We start from the raw sequence: 17,500 nt of genomic DNA on the forward strand, positions 1-17,500 counted from the left end.
GAACTGGCCTCAACTACCTTCTGTGGCAGAGAATTCCACAGATTCACCACTCTGTGTGAAAAATGTTTTTCTCATCTCGGTCCTGAAAGACTTTCACCTTATCCTTAAACTGTGACCCCTTGTTCTGGACTTCCCCAACATCGGGAACAATCTTCCTGCATCTAGCCTGTCCAACCCCTTAAGAATTTTGTATGTTTCTATAAGATCCCCCCTCAATCTTCTAAATTCTAACGAGCACAAGCCGAGTCTATCCAGTCTTTCTTCATATGAAAGTCCTGCCATCCCAGGAATCAGTCTGGTGAACCTTCTCTGTACTCCCTCTATGGCAAGAATGTCTTTCCTCAGATTAGGAGACCAAAACTGTACGCAATACTCCAGGTGTGGTCTCACCAAGACCCTGTACAACTGCAGTAGAACCTCCCTGCTTCTATACTCAAATCCTTTTGCTATGAATGCTAACATACCATTCGCTTTCTTCACTGCCTGCTGCACCTGCATGCCTACTTTTAATGACTGGTGTACCATGACACCCTGGTCTCGTTGCATCTCCCCCTTTTGAATCATTCACCGTGCTGGCTCCAAGGTCTAAATGGCCTACTTCCCCACCCAATAGTGCGGGGATCGCTGGTCGGTGCGGACTCGGTGGGGCCGAAGGGCCTGTTTCCTCGCTGGATCTCTAAACTAACCGAATTAGAAATAAGAGGTTCCTCCATCATCTTTGAATTTCAGTTTATTGAAGAGAAGCGATGCATTTTAAGAAACATTATGAACACAGTGATCTTTTCTTTCATTTGTAAACTAAATATATTTGAACTGTGTCACTCACTGTAGGGGATTAAACAAGTTGATGGAAGTGTAGCAAGGCAAGTGAGGAAAGGCCACATTAACCTGAAGCCCAGACTTCGTTCCAGTAACGACATCTGGGGGAGAATCCACACAAGAGCCCGATCCAGCGAGTTGGGAAGTCAAGAAAGAAAAATGTGTTGTGGGGTGGGGGGGTGCGAGGAGAATATGGTTTAGACTAGTGTGAGCAATTTTGGGCCCCATATCCGAGGATGTGCTGGCTCTGGAGAGGGTCCAGAGGAGGTTTGCCAGAATGATCCCAGGATTGAGTGGGTTAACATACGATCAGCGTTTTTGGAGTTTAGAAGGATGAGGGGATGGGGGTGGAGAACCTCATTGAAACGTTACCGAATAGCGATAGGCCTGGATGCAGTGGATGTGGAGAGGATGTTTCCACTAGTGGGAGAGTCTAGGAGCAGAGGGCACAGCCTCAAAATTAAAGGACGTTCTTTTAGGAAGGAGATGAGGTGGAATTTCTTTAGCCAGAGGGTGGTGAATCTGTGGGAACTCTTTGCCACAGACAGCTGTGGAGGCCACAAGTCAGTGGATATTTTTTAAGGCAGAGATAAGATAGATTCTTGATTGGACCGGGTGGGTCTTGTCTGGAGATGTTGAACACGCCGTCAGCATCCGAGTCTCAGTCAACGATCAGGCTGCTGTTCACAGACGGGAAGTGGTCAAAGAATCCCTGGGTGGAAAGACAAAAGGTTATATTATTATTATTATTATTTAAAAACTATATATATATATATTTTATTAGAAGCAATTGTACAAGGAGAAAGTAATCGACGTGACAATCATGCGATCTTCGTACAGCTTCAGTTTTGACATTTTATAAACTAATAAATTAATCGGAAAAAAGAAAAGAAGGAATTTTCGAAAAAGATACGAAAAAGAAAAACCCCTGAAATAAGGAAGAAGTGGAAAGAAAAACGTAGACACATCCCACTGCCCCTTCCCTACGCCTGCTCACCCGACCCTAGACACGAGGTTAAACGGATCACTCAGAAGGGACAGGAGCAGATGCGAAGGGCCGAATGGCCTACTCCTGCACCTATTGTCGATTGTCTATATTCAGGTGAGTCTGCACCGCCATTCAATCACGGCTGATCTATCTTTCCCACTCAACCCCATTCTCCCCACAACCCGTACTAATCGAGAATCTCTGCCATTGATTCAGCCTCTAGTTGTCTGTGGCAATAAGTTCCACAAATTCACTACCCACCCCCCCCCCAACTATAAATTCCTCCTCATCTCCTTTCTAAAGGTCATACGTGATAGGATAGAATTAGGCCATTCGGGCCATTACTCTACCATTCAATCTCTCTCTCCTAACCCCATTCTCCTGCCTTCTCCCCGTAACCCCCGACACCTGCACTGATCAAGAATCTATCTATGTCTGCCTTAACAATATCCACTGACTTGTGGCCTCCACAGCCGTCTGCGGCAAAGAGTTCCCACAGATTCACCACCCTCTGACTAAAGAAATTCCTCCTCATCTCCTTCTTAAAGGGACGTGCTAAATCAGGGGCGGGTAACCTTGTTCTGTATAGGGGGCCGGGACGTATCTGTGAGGGGATGGCGGGCCACATCTATCACGTGTACACGTGGATTCCTGCCCCAGATGGCAGGCATCGAATCACTTGCTCACAGAAGGTCGACAAAAATGCTGGAGAAACTCAGCGGGTGAGGCAGCCTCGTGCAAGCCTTGTATGTCTCACCCGCTGAGTTTCTCCAGCATTTTTTGTCGACCTTCGATTTTCCCAGCATCTGCAGTTCTTGGCGCAGGATGCGGTACTCCCAGAGCTCGGGGCGGACGATTACGGGAACAAAAATCCACCTGCGGGCCGGATGATTTCAGTTTACGGCCGACCCCCATCCTAATGGCGCAAACATGCGTGACCATCGTGGAACGGAGCAGGCAGGATATTATCATGGTCTGGTTTGGCTCAGCCACCAAGCACCACACCTGGAGGCTGCAGCGAATCGTCCGATCAGCAGAGAAGGTTATTGGCTGCAACCTTCCCTCCATTGATGAACTGTACACTGCAAGGGCCAGGAAGCGAGCGGGCAAGATCATCTCTGACCCCTCTCACCCTGGCCACAAACTCTTTGAATCACTTCCCTCTGGAAGGCGACTCCGGACTGTCAAAGCTGCCACAGCCAGACATAAAAACAGTTTTTATCCACGAGTAGTTGCTCTACTCAACAGCCAAAAATCTGTAGCCTCCCTTTGATCTGGTATTTTGTTGGTTCACATGCTTGATCAATGGTGTTTTATCATTAATGTTTTATTATTATTAATGTTTAGTGTTTCCTGAGTCATTCGTAACTGTCACTGTATGTCATGTTGTTACTTGTGGGCGGAGCACCAAGGCAAATTCCTTGTATGTGAATACTTGGCCAATAAACCTACTTATTGACTATCAGAGATATACAGCGCTGAAACAGGCCCTTCGGCCCACCGAGACCGTGCCGACCGACTGGCGATAGCCCCATACACCAGCACTGTCCTACACACACTAGGGAAATTTACAATTTACCGAAGCCAATTAACCTACAAACCCGCACGTCTTTGGAACGTGGGAGGAAACCGGAGCACCCGGAGAAAACCCACGCGGGTCACGGGGAGAATGTACAAACTCAGTGGATACCAACAGGATTACACAGGCGAAATATCAGCTCGTTCATTCGAGATGTTTTTTAAGTATTTTTTGAGATGGATGGTGTTCGCAACCATAGGGGTGCAGCAGGATCCGAGTAAAGGGGAGAGCGTGCGAACTCCGTACAGGCAGCACCCGTAGTCAGGATTGAACCCGTGTCTCTGGCGCTGTGAGGCAGCAACTCTACCGCTGCGCCACCGTGCTGAGCACGAGGAGTGCAGGAATCCCCAATGTCCACACTCAATACTCTGGCTGAAGAGGCTGTTCCTGTGCTGTTCTGTGGCACGCTGACACTGTTTCATTGGGAGAGGCGGGGGGAGGAGCAGAGAGGGGGGGGGGGGGGGGAATGACGATGATGACACATCAGAGGCTGGGGGGGGGGGGGGTGCAGAGAGGGGGGGGACACACACACAGCAGAGACAGGGGGAGGGGGAGAGAGTGGGGGGGGGGGTCACAGCTAGAGGCGGGGGAGGGGGTGCAGAGATGGGGGGGGGGGGACACACAGCCAGAGTCAGGGGGAGGTGCAGAAAGGGGGGGGGGGGACACACACAGCAGAGGTGGGGGAGGTGCAGAGAATGGGACACAGCCAGAGACAGGGGGAGGTGGAGAGAGAGGGGGTGGGGGGGGGGGGACACACAGCCAGAAGCAGGCTCCCTGGAGTTTAGCCAGAGGGTGGTGAATCTGTGGGATTCTTTGCCACAGGCGGCTGTGGAGGCCACAAGTCAGTGGATATTTTCTAAGCAGCGATAGATAGATTCTTGATCAGTACGGGTGTCAGGGGTTACGGGGAGAAGGCAGGAAAATGGGGTTAGGAGGGAGAGATAGATCAGCCACGATTGAATGGCGGAGTGGACTTGATGGGCCGAGTGGCCTAATTCAGCTGGGATGACTGATGACGTTATGGAGTGGGGTCATCAGCTGCATCTCCCGCCCGGGCAGCGAGTGGGCGGAAAGCCCGGACGGACGTCACCAGGCGATGGTGGAGAGGACGTCACTGCAGACGTCAGCACCATGGGACCAAGCCCTGGCTCCAACACAACACCCAACACACACTGCCACCTGCTGGAGGTCGGGGAGCCGACAGGGAAACACAACACTGCATCACAACAGGCCACAGAGTGCTGGAGTAACTCAGCGGGTCAGGCAGCGTCTGTGGAGTGAAGGAAATAGGCAACGTTTCGGGCCGAAACCCAGAAGGGTTTCGGCCCGAAACGTTGCCTATTTCCAAAAGAGTTTTGGCCCGATACGATGCTGGTTCATTATGATGATAGACACAAAATGCTGGAGTAACTCAGCGGGTCAGGCAGCATCTGTGGAGAACGTGGATAGGTGACGTTTCACAGCTGGGTTCATAAGTGATAGGAGTAGAATTAGGCCACACGGGCCATCAAGTCTACTCCGCCATTCAATCACGGCTGATCTATCTCTCCCTCCTAACCCCATTCTCCTGCCTTCTCCCCATAACATAGAAACATAGACAATAGGTGCAGGAGTAGAGGCCATTCGGCCCTTCGAGCCTGCACCGCCAGTCAATATGATCACGGCTGATCATCCAACTCAGTATCCTGTACCTGCCTTCTCTCCATACCCCCTGATCCCTTTAGCCACAAGGGCCACATCTAACTCCCTCTTAAATATAGCCAATGAACTGTGGCCTCAACTACCTTCTGTGGCAGAGAATTCCACAGATTCACCACCCTCTGACTAAATAAATTCCTCCTCATCTTCTTCCTGAAGGAACATCCTTTAATTCTGAGGCTGTGCCCTCTGGTCCTAGACTCTCCCACCTAGTGGAAACATCCTCTCCACATCCGCTCTATCCAGGCCTTTCACTATTCTGTACGTTTCAATGAGGTCCCCCCTCATTCTTCTAAACTCCAGCGAGTACAGGCCCAATCCAATCCAACTTTATTTGTTAAGCACTTTAAAACAACCAATGTTGACCAAAGTGCTGTACAGAAGAATAAACAAGACATCATAAACAGACAACATAACAGAACATAACATAACAGCTCACATAAGGCGCAGTGCCGACAAACGCTCATCAGGTTAACCCATTCATTCCTGGGATCATTGTTGTAAACCTCCTCTGGACCCTCTCAGTCAGGACATCCTTCCTCAGATAAGGGGCCCAAAACTGCTCCCTGCCATAAAACTATCCACTGACTTGTGGCCTCCACAGCCGCCTGTGGCAAAGACTCCCACAGATTCACCACCCTCTGATAAAAGAAGGGTTGTAAGCTGCCCAGCGCCGCCCCCCAGTGGCCCGAGACCGTGGACATCGCCAGAGGCCCGGGTTCGATCCCGACTACGGGTGCTGTCTGTACGGAGTTTGTACGTTCTCCCCGTGATCTTCGGTTCCCTCCCACACTCCAAAGACGTGCAGGTTTTGTAAGTTAGTTGGCTCGGCGTAAATGTAAAAATGTGTAAATGTAAAAATAGTCCCTAGTGTGTGCAGGGTAGCGCTAGTTTGCGGGGGATCGCTGGTCGGTGCCCTTTGGTCTGCCCGAGCGAGCGTTGTTGACCACCCAGCGGAGCGAGATGTCCGTCGGGGAATGTTGCCGACTGGCCCACTGCAGGAGTACGTGCTGAGGGACGCACTGAAGCTCGGTGCAGCCAACGCCAAGGCTCGGTGGGGGAGGGCCACAGTCTAGGGTCCTTCCGTTGCTGGACACGGGGGGGGGGGGCAGTGTGTGGTGGAGACCCCCCCCCCTCAAAATATGGGAAAGGATTCCACGCCAGGGGGCCACATGAGTGGCAAGGGTGGGGGACAAATTTGTGTAAATGGTATTGAATGTATGTACAGCCTCTGAGAATGTTGGATGGAGTCTTGCTTGTCAGGATTTGTTTCTCGGATAAAGTTTCTTTTCAAAATATAATTGGAAAAATCTGTAAAGTGAAGGAAGGGTCTGACCTTGAGCAGCGTGATGGTGTGGTGGACACTGGAGGTGCAGCACATCTCACGGATGGAGTGCATGGCCAGCTGGGGGCTGCCAATGTCCACCACTCTCACCCCCAGGGCCGAGGCCAGTAGCGGCCCGATCGTAGTCCCACACAGGCTGTCGTTCCTCACCATCACGTCCTGGAAAACACACACACGGAGAGAGAGAGGGGGACAGAGAGGGGGGGAGAGAGGGAGAGGGGGACAGAGAGGGGGGACAGAGAGGGGGAGAGAGAGGGGGGGAGAGAGAGAGGGGGACAGAGAGCCGGAGAGCGAGAGGCAGAGGGAGAGAGGGAGAGTGGGAGAGAGAGAGAGAGAGAGGGAGGGAGAGAGAGAGAGAGGATGCAAGGGTTACGTAGTTAGAGAAATTAATATTCATACCAGAAGTCAGAAGAAGGGTCTCGACCCGAAACGTCACCAATCCCTTCTCTCCAGAGATGCTGCCTCTCCCCCTGAGTTACTCCAGCTTGTTGTGACTCTATCTCCACCGGGGTGGAAGCTGCCCAAGCGATATACGAGGTGTTGTTCCTCCAGTTTGTGTTTAGCCTCACCCTGACAGTGGAGGAGGCCCGGGACAGAAAGGCCACGATGTGGGAATGGGAAGGGGAATTGCAGCGTTTGGCAACTGGGACATCAGGGTAGGTTCAGGCAGACGCCGAATATGGCTGAAGGCAGGCACAAAATTCTCTTTTCTCTGGATTTCCCTGCCACAGAGGGCGGTGGAGGCCAAGTCACTGGGTGGATTTAAGAGAGAGTTAGATAGAGCCAGTGGAATTCCTTTTGATACGGTGGACCACAACTGCTTTTGATACGGTGGACCACAACATACTGCTTGACAGACTGGAGACGTGGGTGGGACTCTCTGGTTCTGTGCTGGACTGGTTCAAATCTTACTTGAAAGATCGGGATTATTTTGTTTCCCTTGGTAATTTTGAATCAGAACGTACAAAACTCACACGCGGGGTTCCTCAGGGCTCCATTCTTGGACCCATTTTGTTCAACATTTATATGCTCCCCCTAGCTCAGATCATAGAGCATTTTAACATATCCTACCACACTTATGCCGATGACACACAACTATATATCGCAGTGTCACCACATGACCATAGTCCCCTACACTCACTGAGCCAGTGTGTCAAACATATCAATGAGTGGATGAACCAGAACTTCCTCCAGCTCAATGCAAATAAGACAGAAATTATTGTCTTTGGTCCCAAAAAACAAGGCTAGAGGTGAGTGCTCAACTCGACTCAATTGCACTGAAAACCACAGACAAAGCCAGAAACCTTGGTGTAGTTATGGACTCGGATTTGAATTTTAACAGCCATATAAAGACCATTACCAGATCTGCCTATTACCATCTAAAAAATATTGCAAGAATCAAGGGATTTCTGTCCAAAGAAGACACTGAAAAACTTGTTCATGCATATATGTTTAGTAGGTTAGATTATTGTAATGGCATCTTTACAGGTCTCAATAAAAAATCAATTAAACAACTGCAGCTTATCCAAAATGCCGCTGCCAGAGTCTTGACCAACACCAAGAAAATGGACCACATTACACCTGTCCTTAAATCTTTGCACTGGCTCCCTGTGTGTAAGAGGATAGATTTTAAAATTCTGTTACTGACCTACAAGGCACTGAATGGTCTAGGTCCAAAATACATCTCTGACCTACTTGTTGTATATGAGGCGCCTAGACTCCTCAGGTCTTCAGGGACAGGTTTACTCTGTGTTCCCAGGGTCAGAACTAAAAAGGCTGAAGCAGCATTCGGTTTTTATGCTCCACACCTGTGGAACAAGCTCCCTGAACACCTGAGGTGTGGACAGACTGTAAGCTCATTTAAATCAGGCCTAAAAACACTGTTGTTTACTATAGCTTGTCCATAACCCGACATGCAGGTAATCTTGTTCAAAAGGGAACTGCAGATGCTGGAATATCGAAGGTACACAAAATTGCTGGGGAAACTCAGCGGGTGCAGCAGCATCTATGGAGCGAAGGAAATAGGCAACTATTAGCGGAGTCAGGGGATATGGGGAGAAGGCAGGAACGGGGTACTGATTGGGGATGATCAGCCATGATCACATTGAATGGCGGGTGCTGGCTCGAAGGGCCGAATGGCCTACTGCACCTATTTTCTTTGTTTCTATGTAATTCACTATTCAAATGCAGTTTGTTTGTCGAGGTTCGAGAGTAACTCAGCGGGACAGGCAGCATCTCAGGAGAGGAGGAGTGGGTGACGTTTCGGGTCGAGACCCTTCTTCAGGCGGTTGGATAGTTTCCCCGTCCTCTTCCATCCACCCTCCCCCCAACACGCTGACAGAAGAGGGGGGGTGCAAACTCACCTGGAGAGGGACGCCCACTCGCTTAGCGATCTCTCGCATAACGGCAGCCGTCACGGAGGTGGAGGCATAGCGCTGGTTGCTGTTAAACTTAAGCACGGGGCCCTGGATAAAAACAGAGAAAGGGCCTTGTTAGAAAAATCACCCAGTGGCCAGACTTCGTAAAATTAAACCCCGTCAAAGGGGTAAGCCATTTACAACGGAGACAAGGAAACACTTTTTCCTCACAGACCTTTTGTCTGTGGTTGCAAAAACAGGAAGGCAGATTACCATCTAAATGGCGTCAAGTTGGGAAAAGGGGAAGTACAACGGGATCCGAGGGTCCTTGTACATCAGTCTATGAAAGTAAGCATGCAGGTACAGCAGGCAGTGAAGAAAGTAAATGGCATGTTGGCCTTTATAACAAGAGGAATCGAATATAGGAGCAAAGAGGTCCTTCTGCAGTTGTACAGGGCCCTAGTGAGACCATACCTGGAGTATTGTGTGCAGTTTTGGTCCCCTAATTTGAGGAAGGACATTCTTGCTATTGAGGGAGTGCAGCGTAGGTTCACCAGGTTAATTCCCGGGATGGTGGGACTGTCATATGCTGAGAGAATGGAGCGGCTGGGCTTGTACACTCTGGAGTTTAGAAGGATGAGAGGGTATCTTATTGAAACATATAAGATTGTTAAGGACTTGGACACGCTAGAGGCAGGAAACATGTTCCCCATGTTGGGGGAGTCCAGAACCAGGGGCCACAGTTTAAGAATAAGGGGTAAGCCGTTTAGAATGGAGACGAGGAAACACTTTTTCTCACAGAGAGTTGTGAGTCTGTGGAATTCTCTGCCTCAGAGGGCAGTGGAGGCCGGTTCTCTGGATGCTTTCAAGAGAGAGCTAGACAGGGCTCTTAAAGATAGCGGAGTCAGGGGATATGGGGAGAAGGCAGGAACTGGGTACTGATTAGGGATGATCATCCACGATCACATTGAATGGCGGTGCTGGCTCGATGGGCCGAATGGCCTACTCCTGCACCTATTGTCTATTGTCTAATTAGTTCTGTGATCTGGAATACTGCGGGAAATCAGCAACACAGTTGCCTCACAGCGCCAGAGACCCGTGGTTCATTCCTGACCTCGGGTGCTGTCTGTGTGGAGTTTGCACGTTCTCCCTTTTACTGAGATCCCACTGCACATCTGAGCTTACCAACACGACACATCTTAAAAAAATCATTTTAACGCAACATCCTGAACGAATAAGTTCACATTTCCCCTCCATATATATATATATATCTGTTGGTTTGGGGATTCAGTGAATCCTTTGGAATTTAGAGCAATTAATGCAATAATCACTGATTGTTGTATATATTACTGCCGACGCCATTGACTGACGTATCAGGGTCGCTGAAAGGTTTTGAACATTTCAAAATCCAGCGGCGACAAAAAAACAACGTCGCGACACTCGAGGAGACGCCGCGCGTCGATACGGCGTCACGCCGCGGCTTTTACGGTGACCTGACGCGTCAGTCGATGATGCCGGCAGTCGCCGAAAAAAATCGCCAAGTGGGACAGGGGTTAATGGGCCCCCATTGAGCTTTAGATTTTAGAGAAACAGCACGGGAACAGGCCCTTCAGCCCACCAAGTTCATGCTGACCAGCGGTCGCCCCCTACGCACTGGGAACAATTTTTCCAATTACAGAAGCCAATTAACCTACAAATAGCATGCATGTCTTTGGGTTTAAGAAGGAACTGCAGATGCTGGAAAACCGAAGGTAGACAAAAGTGCTGGAGAAACTCAGCGGGTGCAGCAGCATCTATGGAGCGAAGGAAATAGGCAACGTTTCGTCCCGAAACGTTGCCTATTTCCTTCGCTCCATAGATGCTGCTGCACCCGCTGAGTTTCTCCAGCACTTTTGTCTACCATGCGTGTCTTTGGAATGAGGGAGCACCCGGAGAAAACCCACGCAAGTCACGGGGAGAACGTACAAACTCCATGCAGACAGCGCCCGCAGTCAGGATCGAACCCGTGTCTCCGGCGCGGTGAGGCAGCAGCTCTACCCGCTGCGCCGTCGTGCCGCCCTGTTCCTCCAGCACTTTGTTCTTTGCAGTCTGCTGCGTCTCTGTGGAATATAACGTTGATGTAAAAATCTCACCTTATGCAGAGCCGGCCTGAGATTCTCCTCGTGTTTGTCTCTGGAATATATTAAAAATAAAAGCAAGTTACACTTGGTTTTGGCTCGTGGTGTCCGGTCTGAAGTCCACACTCCTTGCTGTGACCTTGGTAGAAGGACCCCCGAAACGTCACCTATCCATGTTCTCCACAGATGCTGCCTGACCCGCTGAGTTACTCCAGCACTCTGTGAAACGTCACCTATCCATGTTCTCCACAGATGCTGCCTGACCCGCTGAGTTACTCCAGCACTCTGTGAAACGTCACCTATCCATGTTCTCCACAGATGCTGCCTGCCCCGCTGAGTTACTCCAGCACTCTGTGAAACGTCACCTATCCATGTTCTCCACAGATGCTGCCTGACCCGCTGAGTTACTCCAGCACTCTGTGTGAAATGTCACCTATCCTAACATATAAGATTGTTAAGGGCTTGGACACACTAGAGGCAGGAAACATGTTCCCGATGTTGGAGGAGTCCAGAACCAGGGGCCACACAAAGTTTAAGAATAAGGAGTAATCCATTTAGAACGGAGATGAGGAAACACTTTTTCTCACAGAGAGCGGTGAGTCTGTGGAATTCTCTGCCTCAGGGCAGTGGAGGCCAGTTCTCTGGATGCTTTCAAGAGAGAGCTAGATACGGCTCTTAAAGATAGCGGAGTCAGGGGATATGGGGAGAAGGCAGGAACGGGGTACTGATTGGGGATGATCAGCCATGATCACATTGAATGGCGATGCTGGCTCGAAGGGCCAAATGGCCTCTACTCCTGCACCTATTGTCTATTGCCACCTATCCATGTTCTCCACAGATGCTGCCTGACCCGCTGAGTCTAACTACTAATACAGGTCTGATCTCCACACTGTCGGAAGGTGCACGGTGGCGCAGCGGGTAGAGCTGCTGCCTCACAGCGCCAGAGACCCGGGTTCGATCCTGACTACGGGCGCTGTCAGTCTGGAGTTTGCACGTTCTCCCTTTGCCCCACGTGGGTTTTCTCCGGGTGCTCCAGTTTCCTCCCACATTCCAAAGACGTACAGGCTTGTAGTTTAATTGGCTTCCCTAGTGTGTAGGATAGAACTAGTGTACAGGTGATAGAAACATAGACAATAGGTGCAGGAGGAGGCCATTCGGCCCTTTGAGCCAGCACCGCCATTTAATGTGATCAATGGTCAACGAGGACTTGGTGGGCTGAATGGCCTACTCCTGCACCTATTTTCTATGTTGCTATTCCTCAGCCCATTTTCCCAAATGAACAAGATCGTACTGTTTAAGAAGGAACTGCAGATGCTGGAAAAATCGAAGGTAGACAAAAATGCTGGAGAAACTCAGCGGGTGAGGCAGCATCTATGGAGCGAAGGAATGGGCGACGTTTCGGGTCGAGACCCTTCTTCAGACTGATGTGGAGGTGGGGTCCTGCTGTCATTATCTTTGCTATCTACGATACCACCCACTTTATTGTCATGTACAAGCTGACCTGTCCCACCTGCAACTGGTCCAAAACGCCGCAGTGTACGAGACTCCTGACGGGCACCCGAAAAAGGGACCACATCACCCCGATCCTGACCTCTCTCCACTGGCCCCCTGTGCGGTTCCGTATACATTTCAAGACCCTCCTCTATGTCTACAAAGCCCTCAATGGGCTTGCCCCCTCCTACATCAAAAGTCTGCTTACCCACCACTCCACCTCCAGGTCCCTCAGATCGGCCGACTTGGGGCTGCTGAACATCCCGCGGTCTAGGCATAAGCTCAGGGGCGACCGTGCCTTTGTGGTTGCAGCCCCTAGACTGTGGAACAGCATCCCCCCTCCCATCAGAACTGCCCCCTCCATCGACTCCTTTAAGTCAAGACTAAAAACCCATCTTTACTCTCAAGCCTTTCTTGACGACCTCTGAGGGAGGGCTATATGTATGTATTTATGTATGTACTTAATCTATGAACCAATGTTGTATAACGTTAGTACCTCCACCAATGTAAAGCACTTTGGCCAACGAGAGTTGTTTTTTAAATGTGCTATAGAAATAAAAGTGACTTGACTTGGCCTGATGGTGGGGAGGGACAGGCCCTTTATTCTCTCACATAGAACATAGGTGCAGGAGTAGGCCATTCGGCCCATCGAGCCTGCACCGCCATTCAATATGATCATGGCTGATCATCCAACTCAGTATCCTGTACCTGCCTTCTCTCCATACCCCCTGATCCCTTTAGCCACAAGGGCCACATCTAACTCCCTCTTAAATATAGCCTATAAAAGACCTTTTTGAAAGACGTTAGAACGTGTATAGATACGTGGATAGGAAAAGGTCTGGAGAGGTATGGGCCAAATGTGGGCAGCTGGGACTAGTGTAGAGTTGCCGGTGTGTATCGCTGCTGGCAAATTCATTTCACTGACAAATAAAACTGACTTTGACTTTGAGAAGGGACATTTTGGCTGGCATGGCCAAGACGGGCCGATCGGCCTGTTTCCGCACTGTGTGTGTCTACAATTGGCTCTATCGCTCTACAAATGAATGTGCCGTTGAATCTACGCATTCACCATTGACTCTACGTTCAACTCTGTGACTCCACCATCGACTCGATGTTGAATGAATGATTGAATGCTTCATTGTACAGGGTTAATTCCCGGGATGGCGGGACTGTCATATGCTGAGAGAATGGAGCGGCTGGGCTTGTCCACTCTGGAGTTTAGAAGGATGAGAGGGCATCTCATTGAAACATATAAGATTGTTAAGGGTTTGGACACGCTAGAGGCAGGAAACATGTTCCCGATGTTTGGGGGAGTCCAGAACCAGGGGCCACACACAGTTTAAGAATAAGGAGTAAGCCATTTAGAACGGAGACGAGGAAACACTTTTTCTCACAGAGAGTGGTGAGTCTGTGGAATTCTCTGCCTCAGAGGGCGGTGGAGGCGGGTTCTCTGGATGCTTACAAGAGAGAGTTAGATAGGGCTCTTAAACATAGCGGAGAAGGGGGAGCTCAGCCGGCGGAGACGATACTTACTGGTAGTTGGGGTGCAGGGCGTGGGCCATGTCGGAGCTGACCATGAAGGACTTGGCGATGGCTTCCTCATAGGCGGTGCGGTTCAGCTCGCAGGCCGAGAGACGGCGAAGGATCAACTCCGTCAGGGAGGATGCGGCACCTTGCGCGCTGCCACTGCCCACCTGGGGAGAAGACGCAAGCACAGGATCACAACACGGCTTCCAGGCAACGCGGACATACACACAGCACTGGAGTAACTCAGCGGGTCAGGCAGCATCTGTGGAGTGAAGGAAATAGGCAACGTTTCGGGCTGAAACCCGGAAGGGTTTCGGCCCGAAACGTTGCCTATTTCCAAAAGAGTTTTGGCCCGATACGATGCTGGTTCATTATGATGATAGACACAAAATGCTGGAGTAACTCAGCGGGTCAGGCAGCATCTGTGGAGAACATGGATAGGTGACGTTTCACACAAAATGCTGGAGTAACTCAGCGGGTCAGGCAGCATCTGTGGAGTGAAGGAAATAGGCAACGTTTCGGGCCGAAACTCGGAAGGGTTTCGGCCTGAAACGTTGCCTATTTCCAAAAGAGTTTTGGCCCGATATGATGCTGGTTCATTATGATGATAGACACAAAATGCTGGAGTAACTCAGCGGGTCAGGCAGCATCTGTGGAGAACATGGATAGGTGACGTTTCACACAGAGTGCTGGAGTAACTCAGCGGGTCAGGCAGCATCTGTGGGGAACATGGATAGGTGACGTTTCACAGAGTGCTGGAGTAACTCAGCGGGTCAGGCAGCATCTGTGGAGAACATGGATAGGTGACGTTTCACAGAGTGCTGGAGTAACTCAGCGGGTCAGGCAGCATCTGTGGAGAACACGGATAGGTGGCGCTGCGGTAGAGTTGCTGCCTCACCGCAACAGAGACCCGGGTTCGATCCCGACTCCGGGTGCTGTCTGTACGGAGTTTGTACGTTCTCCCCGTGATCGTGTGGGTTTTCTCCGGGTGAAGTGGGAGTCGTCAAGGGAGAAGTTGTTGAGGGTGAGGACTAGGCGGAGTAGAGTGTTAGTAGAGGGAAATTGGATGGTTCTGCGGTCGGGGAAGAAACGGAGGGGGTTTAAGGCCTTCCTGGTGGGGGATGGAGGTGTGGAGTGACTGGATGTCCATAGTATAGATGAGGGAGTGGGGGCTCGGAATGCGGAAGTCATTAAAGAGACGAAGGGTGTGTGAGATATCTTGGACATAGGTTGGGAGAGATTGGACCAGGGTGGAGATAGGATGGAGTCGAGGTGCGTGGAAATCATTTCCCTGGGTCAGGATGAATGTATTAACCAACATCTACAACACTTTGTTTCTGAATCGCAGACTCTCATCTTTAGCACAGTTAAACCCCTGTCCCACGGTACGAGTTCATTCCAAGAGCTCTCCTGAGTTTGCCCTGATTCGAACTCGGAGATTTACGGGTGATGGCCGCTCGTCGGTACTCGGGGCTCTCGTGGACATTTTTCAACATGTTGAAAAATCTTCACAATTCTTCCCGTGCTTACCTGCCGTTAGCGAGTCTTCCCGAGTACCCGCCGTTGGCGTTACGAGCCGCTAAGAGACGTCCCCGAGCTCCGACGTACCCGCTACGTTCATTCTCCGTACTTACTACGAGTTTGATTTTGTTTTAAACTCGGGAGAGCTCTTGGAATGAACTCGTACCGTGGGGCAGGGGTTATTAAGCAGTAAAGCATCAGGTGGTGAGTTGGACAACAAGACAGGTTGTGGCTTCACGCTCCACATCTACCCTCACCTCCTCATTGTCGAACAGGGTAATCACTCGGATGTTGGTGTCATCTGTCAGCGTGCCATTTTCCTGACAAGATTCAATCAGGCCCTGTGGACCAAGCAGAGGAAGAGAGAGCTCAGCGCACACACACACCCTGGAGGCTGCCACCCCTCTACAGGGCACAACTGTGGGGGGCATGGGATAGGGGAGAGAGAGAAGGAGAGGGAGAGGGAGAGGGAGAGAGACAGAGGGAGAGAGAGACAGAGGGAGAGGGAGAGGGAGAGGGAGAGGGAGAGGGAGAGGGAGAGGGAGAGGGAGAGGGAGAGAGAGGGAGAGGGAGAGGGAGAGGGAGAGAGAGAGACAGAGACAGAGACAGAGACAGAGACAGAGACAGAGACAGAGACAGAGACAGAGACAGAGGGAGAGGGAGACAGAGGGAGAGAGAGACAGAGGGAGAGAGAGACAGGGAGAGATAGATACAGGGAGAGATAGATAGACAGAGAGAGAGAGACAGAGAGAGAGGTGGGAAATGAGGGGGAACAGGCATGGAGCAAATGGGCTGAACATCCTCCTCTCAGTTCACTTCAGTAAAAGCCTTCCATGTGGAGAAACAAGCCTATGGGCTGCAGGTTGGCGCAGCTGGTAGATCTGCTGCCTTTTGTGTATAAAATCATGAGAGGAATAGATCGGGTAGATGCACAGAGTCTCTTGCCCAGAGTAGGGGAATCGAGGACCAGAGGACACAGGTTCAAGGCGAGGGGGGAAAGATTTCATAGGAATCTGAGGGGTAACTTGTTCACACAGAGGGTGGTGGGTGTATGGAACGAGCTGCCAGAGGATGTAGTTGGGGCAGGGACTATCCCAACGTTTAAGAAACAGCTAGACAGGTACATGGGTAGGACAGGTTTGGAGGTATATGGACAGAGGGAGGCAGGCAGGCAGGTGGGACTAGGGTAGGTGGGACATTGTTGGCCGGTGTGGGCAAGTAGGGCCGAAGGGCCTGTTTCCACACTATCACTCTATGACTCACAGTGCCAGGGACCCAGCTTCGATCCTGACCTCGGCGCCTGTCTGTGTGGAGTTTGCACGTTCTCCCTGTGTCTGCATGGGTTTCCTCTGGGTGCTCCGGTTTCCTCCCACACCACACCGCCCTCTGAGGCAGAGAATTCCACAGACTCACCACTCTCTGTGAGAAAAAGTGTTTCCTCGTCTCCGTTCTGAATGGCTTACCCCTTATTCTTAAACTGTGTGTGGCCCCTGGTTCTGGACTCCCCCAACATCAGGAACGACAGATGGCACAATGGGCTAAGTGTTCGGCTGGCGACCGGAAGGTAGCCGGTTCGAATCCCGCTTGGAGTGCATACTGTCGTTGTGTCCTTGGGCAAGACACTTCACCCACCTTTGCCTGTGCGTGAATGTGTGTGAGTGATTGGTGGTGGTCGGAGGGGCCGTAGGCACAGATTGGCAGCCACGCTTCCGTCAGTCTGCCCCAGGGCAGCTGTGGCTACAGAAGTAGCTTACCACCACTGAGTGTGACTGAGGAGTGAATGAATAATGCAATGTAAAGCGCCTTGAGTATTAGAAAGGCGCTATATAAATCCCATCCATTATTATTATTATTAACATGTTTTCTGCTTCTAGCCTGTCCAAGCCCTTAATAATCTTATATGTTTCAATGAGATGCCCTCTCATCCTTCTAAACTCCAGAGTGTACAAGCCCAGCCGCTCCATTCTCTCAGCATATGACAGTCCCGCCATGCCGACAGAACTGTCAGCAGAGTCCCAGCTTCCATTGCGTTACCTGCAGGGCTCCGTAGCAACTGTG

The 17,500-nt window shown here is 50.7% G+C and overlaps 1 protein-coding gene across 3 annotated transcripts in view; it reads right to left on the bottom strand.

Annotated features, from left to right (window-relative positions):
- Nucleotides 1-717: 717 nt before the first annotated feature.
- LOC116975607 (aspartyl aminopeptidase) overlaps nt 718-17,500 on the bottom strand; it is a 60,031-nt gene continuing 43,248 nt past the window's right edge. For all 3 annotated transcript variants that reach the window (XM_033024911.1, XM_033024913.1, XM_033024912.1), the window contains 7 exons: nt 17,477-17,500; nt 15,700-15,783; nt 13,928-14,088; nt 10,919-10,958; nt 8,793-8,894; nt 6,421-6,588; nt 718-1,531 (listed from right to left, as the gene is read on the bottom strand). The exon at nt 17,477-17,500 is cut by the window's right edge and continues 54 nt beyond it. In XM_033024911.1, the coding sequence (XP_032880802.1) occupies nt 1,481-1,531; nt 6,421-6,588; nt 8,793-8,894; nt 10,919-10,958; nt 13,928-14,088; nt 15,700-15,783; nt 17,477-17,500 (630 nt within the window). In that variant the 3' untranslated portion in view covers nt 718-1,480. The remainder of the gene's footprint in view (nt 1,532-6,420; nt 6,589-8,792; nt 8,895-10,918; nt 10,959-13,927; nt 14,089-15,699; nt 15,784-17,476) is intronic.

The sequence above is a fragment of the Amblyraja radiata genome, chromosome 7, assembly GCF_010909765.2.
Source record: "Amblyraja radiata isolate CabotCenter1 chromosome 7, sAmbRad1.1.pri, whole genome shotgun sequence".
NCBI lineage: Eukaryota > Metazoa > Chordata > Chondrichthyes > Rajiformes > Rajidae > Amblyraja > Amblyraja radiata.